The sequence below is a fragment of the Antennarius striatus genome, chromosome 20 (genome assembly GCF_040054535.1).
Source record: "Antennarius striatus isolate MH-2024 chromosome 20, ASM4005453v1, whole genome shotgun sequence".
Taxonomy (NCBI): Eukaryota; Metazoa; Chordata; class Actinopteri; order Lophiiformes; family Antennariidae; genus Antennarius; species Antennarius striatus.
In genome coordinates, this window is record NC_090795.1 from 12828363 (window position 1) to 12835889 (window position 7527).

At 44.9% G+C, this 7527-nt stretch overlaps 1 protein-coding gene across 1 annotated transcript; it reads right to left on the bottom strand.

The window, feature by feature from the left end:
• Positions 1–2296: 2296 nt before the first annotated feature.
• bambia (BMP and activin membrane-bound inhibitor (Xenopus laevis) homolog a) lies at positions 2297–6696 on the bottom strand. The gene is made up of 3 exons (XM_068343918.1): positions 6113–6696; positions 4283–4567; positions 2297–3442 (listed from the first exon to the last, which is right to left on the bottom strand). The coding sequence occupies exons 1-3, from the start codon at positions 6186–6188 to the stop codon at positions 3024–3026; spliced, it is 780 nt and encodes a 259-aa protein (XP_068200019.1). The 5' UTR covers positions 6189–6696; the 3' UTR covers positions 2297–3023.
• Positions 6697–7527: the final 831 nt, after the last annotated feature.

Genomic DNA, 7527 nt, shown 5'->3' on the forward strand with positions numbered 1-7527 from the left:
AACCTGAGTTGACATATTTGACAAATGACAGCAGTTTAAATGTTGGAAAAGAAAGGATGCTTTGGATTTCTCTCCCTAAAATATTATGTTCAACCTACTCTTTAGCACACAGGACGCCTGTAATTTCATTAAAAGGAGAAAATTGCCGACACATGTCATTTACTCCGTTGATAAACGTACGATTATTGATTATTCCACACATTATGTCAGCATGGATTCAAAGGGAAAGAAAAGAAAACTTTATGTGTCACCAGCAGAACAGGGGGAGGTGAAAGATTTAGAGTTTGGAGAGGCCTGTTGCTGCGCTGGAAGGTGTGTGTCCATCAGTGTGCTCAGGTGTTAACAGGCTCTATGTGTGTTTACTGTTGTGCGTGCTCCTGCCATGGAGGCTTGAAGGCCTTTCTGGACTGTCGCTGCATTATGATGAGGGGACGGAGGACGTTCGAGCCCCCCCCCCTGTGTGTGTGTGTGTGTGTGTGTGTAATTAATGCACAAAGCAGTACGTGTCCTTTTTGTCTCTTTGCTGTCATGGAACTGATTTCTCCTCATGTAATGATAAAAACAAACATGCACCCACATTTTAAACTCGTGTTGTGATTTCCTCACCTTTCCGTGGCCACTTGACACCCATAGGTGAGCCAGCAAAGTGGAATCAGGCTAAAGAAAACAGCAGTCACATTAGGCGGGCCAAAGAGAGGACATTGTTATTATTACAAGGGTAATAGTCCTGGGGGAGGCCCTCCGTCTCACTAATGCAAGCTGCTGCTAAGTGGTTAGTTGCTAATAGTGTTTTCCTGTCCTCTTAATGGAAAGAAACAAGGGTCAGCGCTCAGCACAGAGACAGGCAGTCTTCACTGAAGTGGACCTCAACTTTAAAATACTTACTAGATGTCTTACTTCTGTTACCACGGTGACTGGGGGAGACCGCAGGGTGTGAACTTTTCAACCCGTTCTTGCTTTGTGTGACGCACACGGTACATATTACATGCTTACTGTGACATTTAGACGTAGAAATGTAAATATTCAGCAGGAGTTTAGAAAATGCCTGACAAATGTGCGCGACTGAAATCTAACCCCAGACTCCAAACAGTCAAATCCAACTTTTTTCCAATCCATTCGGTGATGTTTGTGTACAAATTTTGCAAGAAGTCAACCAGGAAGCGACGGAGTCATGATGACAGATGAACCAGATTCTAGTAACTCGGTGATGCAGCTCAAACTGTGGTGACTTAGAAGGACTTCTATGCAAGAAATGTTCAAGAAACATTCTGTCAAAAAATATCAGTTCATTCAGATACCAAAAAAAAAAAAAATTCTTTTATTTAGTTGCCTATTTCCTCCAAATAAACTTCAGAACACACGACTGGTTGACTCCTCATCGCCTCATTACCTGACCAAATAAACCTGTCTAAACCATCAGAAAGCCTTTTGTCATTTGGTGAAACCAGCTCCTGAGTAACAGAACCATCAGGGACGGACGGAAAGTGGCGTGTTTTTTTTTTTTTTCTCCTCTCATTGCCGGTACCTTCCATGAAATGATGTAAACCAAGCATGCGTCAGCCCACTGACTTCCTCTTTCACTTCCAAATGAATGTGCTTTGTTTTTGAACAGTGAGCGACTGGAGCAGGAATGAACAGTAGATTTTTATCTGGCGGCAGGACGGTGAGCGTGGGAGCGAAGCCCGGACACAATAACAGTGGCGCTACATTATAGGAATCAATGATCTGTTGTACAGTATTTTCCACACTGTAAGGCTCACTGGATTATGAGGCGTACTATTGGTTTTTGAGAAAATTATAAAGGCTTTGAGTGCGGAAAATACTGTACTTATTAGTGATCGATTCATCACAGGATTTAACCTTTTCGTTAAAGACGTCTAGTCACCGAGGAAATGACTCCCACAGCCTCCCTCAGTGACAACCTGAGCACAGGAGGGAGTGTTTCAGGCCTCCAGAGGAGAATGACTTTAAATTTTTTTTTTTTCAAAAGCAGTTCTGCTGCTTCCAGAATAAATCCAGCCAGGAGAGAGAAAAAGAAAAAGAAACGCTATTTGAAGATGAAAACCTGACCTCTGGAGAGGGTTCAAGAACGACTGACAGATGTAACGGCCTCGCCGCGAAACAAGGCCTCACTGTACCCGAAACGCCAAGGCTACGGCCTCGCTCTGAAACGTCACACACACACACACACACACACACACACACACACCCGTCTCCACGTGGACGGAAAGACTTTTTGAGTCACTCGTTTATTGTAATGTAAGAGTTAAAACACAAGAATGAATCGTCAAATAAATTAAAAAAAAAGAAGTCATTTTAATGGAAGGTTTCTTTCACACTCACAATCAAGCTTATGGTCTGATCACAGAGAGAGATGTTGGACATTCACCCAAAACAAGACGCACACCAGTCAGTTTCGTCAGACAAAAATATATATATACTTTAAATCTTTACAATAAGCTTGAATCATGAAATGTACACAGAGGAGTGTGCACACTCACAGTCAAACACTGGATTTTTTATTTTTTTTTTACTCCTCAAAAAAGTCTTTTTTTGTACCCTGGTGTCAGTGTAAAATTCTTGTTTTAAGCAACGACAACTGTCATCTCTTTTCTTTCTTTTTTTTTTTTTTTTTTTACAAATGTGCAAATAAGACAGATTTGGAATCCTTCAGCGCTCAGTGTTTTAAGTCCAGGATCCTCAGGAGCGGCGGCGGAACCCCCCCCCCCCCTTTCCGCCTCAGTCCTGCCCTCTCAAGTTTAAATACAGCTCCTCGTTGCTTCGCCTTTCATTTTTCAAGTAAAGTGCTCCTCTAGCAAAAAACCACACGCCATCAGCTCAGTCTTTTTTGCCACTGGTTTTAAAATAAAACTGAAAACACAAACCCAAAAAGTCCACTGGACAAAAAACACGGGGGAATGTCTTCTAAAGTCGAAAAGCGAAGGTTGACGACTGAGAGGCAGTCCTGGCTTGTTTGTTGGGGAGGCGACGCGTCGTTTCCCCCCCCCTCCCCTGCAAAGGAATCATACGAACTCCAGCTTGCCGTGGCCGCTGTACATCCCCCAGTGCACCAGAGACAGGATCTTGTCGTTGCCCAGGTCGGCCTGCCTCATCTTATCGCAGGTCAGGCAGCAGTTCTCGTGTCCCGTGACGGGCACCATGCACTCCAGGTCCAGCTTGGCCACGTGTCCCTTCTTGGTGTGGTGGCCGTGGAAGCTGTAGTGGAGCCGCGACAGCATCTGCTGCCGCTGGTCCTGCAGGCGTTTGTTCTCGCTGCGCAGCATCCGCAACGCCAGCATGATGAGCAGCACCAGGATCAGGCCGCCGGCGATGGGGACGGCGATCACCGCCGCCCGGAACCACACCTCTTTGGCCGAGGCCAGCTCCTGGACCCGGGTCACCAGGTTCCGGTTGTTCCCGTCCAGCTGGTAGCGGCCGTGATCTGCACACACACACACACACGCACACAAATAAATGCCTGCTTCACACCATGCACGTGTGTTTCCTCTGCTATATGTTACTTCACACAGATTTATGTCTCAGGTAAGGATGATTATTGGATGTATGCTTAGTTAGAACCACAGAGAAAGAAGTAAAAGACAGAAGTGAGTGAGGAAGTTGAGTCACCCTGTCCTGACTGAGAGCCAGAAATTAATTTAAGCTCCTAAACGTGAGTTTGATCTGGTCAGGGTCTCAGCAGAACCCCCACCCCCACCCCCTCAGGACAGATCCCCTTCCTCTCGTCTCTATGCACCTTTTCATAACTCTATGAGCTCATAATTCTGCTCGACACGCAGACTTGTCGGGGGGAATATTCATTCTACAGGGCACATTCCAACTCAGTAGGAAAATAACATGGCACACACATAGTAAAGAAAGAAAATATCTGATCTCTATCCAAGTGCTTAAGGTAAACTGGCTGCTCCTCGCCGTCCCGAGAGCGGAGCTGGAGCCCATTAAAAGTCAAATTGAAGTTCTGTAAAGCTGTGAAGTAAAAAAAAAAAAAAAAAAAAACGAGTAAGAGGGGGGCAAGGGTGGTCTGCATGTCCGTAAAAAGCAGAGTGTTTGAAGAACCCTACAGTTCAACAGGGCGCCTCTGGAACAGGAAGGAGGGAAATATGGGATATTTGCTGAGGAGGAATTGTAAATTCCCCCCAGAGAGGCCGATCACTTTTAAAAACCAGTTAAAGCGAATTTCATATTTCAGTGATGGTGGGGGTTGGGATGTGGGGAGCGTTCTTGACAGCCAGGTGATTCAGTTCTGTGAGGGTTCTTGTGTTACCTGTCGAGTCCCTGGTGTGCGCCAGGTCGTGCAGGCCTCTGTAGTTGCACATGTCGTCATGGCAGCAGTCCAGCGCAGCGGCCGGAGCCCCGCCGAGGACGTCGGCGTTCCTCGAGCCGCCGCAGACGTCGGCCGCGTTGACGACGGGGTCTAAGCACCCGTGGGTGAGGGGGGAGTTGGCGTTGAGCGGGTCCAAAACCTTGGTGAAGCAGGCGTTCAGTTCGGATTTGCACATGTATCCCGTGGCGACGCAGTGGGGCGCGTCACAGTAACACCTGATTTCTCCTGGAAATGGAAAAGAGGGGGGAACGATTAGATATAATAATAGCTCTAACAGCAATTCATGATTTCTGACAATTATTAGACTGTAACATAGTTTTAGACGTTTGTAAAGACTCTCAGGGGTCTCAGTTGAGGCTGAAACAGATCACAGATGTTCAGACTCACCTACATAACAGTAAAAAAAACCCAAAAAGTCCGATTAAATCGGTCAGTATGAAGCAGACCTAACTCAAAACGCTACTTCTGCTACTGTTTTTTTACATTCAATCCTTCCAAATGTGGTCTGTGGTTGGCTTCCAAAAGTGTTTGCTCACAATAAACAGCCAGGTAACTTTTAAACACCTCATGGGAACGTTTCTCTTCTTCAGCACAGCTGAAGTCTGCCTTTAGGATGGCATTCAAATCCAAATGTAAAAAAAAATAAAAATAAAAATGCCCCTTTATGTCTGCTTTATAAAACAGGAGCCCTGTACCTTATAATTAGTGGTTTGTTTGCCAAAGTCAATTTCTTTCAACCCAATAGGAAACTCGTAAAGAAAAAGGGGGCCGGAGAAGCCGAGCAGGAGTCTGCTTTTCCCCCGTTTGCACGCGAGGCTTTACTTGTGGTTAGGATGCCTGGAGGAGGAGGGGGGGTGTGTGCGCTGAGGTCCCATCTGAAGAGCTTCCAGCAACCTTATCATTACGGCTGCCTGCTTTTACACCAGCCCACTCATTACCTCATCCAGAGATTCTTTTTTTTTTTTTTTAAAACTTTGCAAAACATAAATCTAGGTTTAAAAAAAAAAAAACAGGACCTGCCCCGACAACACAAAACAAAAAAACTTGAATTTCATTTGAATAACTTCTAATTAAGAGCTTCCACCGTCTTCCTGCCCTCTGGTTCCATCATAATGATTTCACAGGATCTAAGTGTTGGGTACGCTCTGAAGATGGAGCCTCTTTACTATTAAAACAAGTCAAAAAGGAGGAATAAGATGATTTTTTTTTTTTTTAAAAAGCGTTTAGATCGACGTGTTCACAGGAAACCTGTGCCTCTTCTGAAGCACCAACCAGCCGTGCAGGAGCTCATTCATCAGATCAGTGTTTTCCCCCTGAATGGTTGGAGCAGAGGGCCCGGCAGGTCACTTGGAGAATATTTCATTAGAACGGAGGGGCCCCCTTTGTGGGCCGATGAGGGGACAGGAACAGGATCAGGCTTTTATGAATGGAAGCTTCAAGGATAAACCGAACACTGCAGCCAATAAACAACATGATTTATGCTTTATATAATAAAGAATTGATGAGGATGCTTCCAGGAGTCTGGGATGTTAATGCTCTGTTGTGTATGGGAATACATCCTGAAAGGATCGGTGGAGGGTAACAGGATGGAAAACTAGTAAATCAAGTTGGTTTGGTTGGATTTTAGATGGTCTTGAGAAGCACTGATTGGTTTCAGAAACACTGGATGAAGTGCAGGAGTTCTGTTTATCACTGTCTGATTTGGTCTAAATAAAGATGAGACTAAGTGTCCTGTCAGAGAGGGGTCTGACCCCTGGTTGGGGTCTGTACCTTTGGAGAGAAGGACAGCCATGGCACAGAGTTCCAGTTGCAGCCAAATGGAAACGAAACTGGACTGGCGATCCATTTACACCAGATGGTGGCTGGAGGAGTCCTCGTATATCCAGTAGCAGCACGACAGAACAGATTTACATGGAGCTAAACGTGACACATTGTCGTGTTGTGAACACGACAGAACACGATCCCCACTGGAATGAAACGAAACGCGGTGAAAAATCCTCCGGAGCGCTTCCTCTCCCCCGCATGGAGACGCGGAATTCACGGGCTGCTTTCTTCGAGGCGGTCCGACATGAAGAGTCACTGGAGGACGGAAAACAACGGCGAAAAAAAAAAAAAGGAAGAAAAAAAAAAAGACGGGGTATCCTCCCGGGGAGACAAATAGGAAGATGAGTTCTGTCCGCTGCTCCTCTTCTGCCTCTACAGCCGCCGGTCACGGTGTAGCATCACCAACGAGCTCCGGGACGGAGGAGATCCTCAGACAAACCGGACTGCACACGGAGCTCCGAGCGGCCGCGATTTAACAGGAGAAATAGCTGTGGTCTGTCAGAGCCCCGCCCCTCCACTCTGATTGGTCAGACTACCCTGACTGACGTCATGACGCAACAACGTAGTATCAAGTTCTTCTTTTCAAAATAAGTCAATTTGAAAAAGTCAAGCGACATCTAAACAGGTAGATTATGTGTGTTTTACATGAGGTACAGAAGTGGATAAAAAAGATTTTTTTGCAAAAATTAAAGGGATATAATATTAAAGAAAAGATGACATGTGAAATTAATAAAGTACTTAACATAAAAATGCTCGCTCTGGAGGGCATTGTTGGTTTTCTATCTGTAAAGCGCTTTGAAATGTCTTCAAATATGATTAAGCGCTATATAAATAAAAGTTGATTGATTGATTGATAAAAATGATAACTCAAATATTTTTTTTCTATTGAATAAAATCGATTGAGCTTCAGAAACAAAGGAAATTCGCATAAAAATGCACAAGCTGCGTTCGTGTTGTTGTCGTTTCTTCAGTTCTTTTTCAACACTGGTGTATATCCACACGCAATTTTTAAATTACTGCATCAACATATTCCGTGAATTTTCAATTTATTCTCTGACCGACTGCATGCTTTTATTTTCTTAGCCGGCTTGGTTCCGTCTGTCAGTCTGGCTTTATGGTTCAGTTCTGACCAATCCTGTCACTCACTGGACCTCATCTCCATAGTAACATATTCCATGTGTCATTATTAGGTCCCACTCGCTGCGCCAGGTTAATAAACTTAATAGACACACACACACACACACACACACACACACACACACACACACACACACACACACACACACACACACACACACACACACACACACACACACACACAAAATAACGCACATGAAATAAGACACCGTCTTATTAAAATA

Bases quoted from the DNA above. Each gene is read 5' to 3' on its own strand.
- bambia (XM_068343918.1), bottom strand. From the start codon at position 6,188: ATGGATCGCCAGTCCAGTTTCGTTTCCATTTGGCTGCAACTGGAACTC. The intron at 4,568-6,112 runs GTACAGACCCCA...TTCCATTTCCAG, and splicing joins GGCTGTCCTTCTCTCCAAAG to GAGAAATCAGGTGTTACTGT. The intron at 3,443-4,282 runs GTAACACAAGAA...GTGTGTGTGCAG, and splicing joins GCACACCAGGGACTCGACAG to ATCACGGCCGCTACCAGCTG.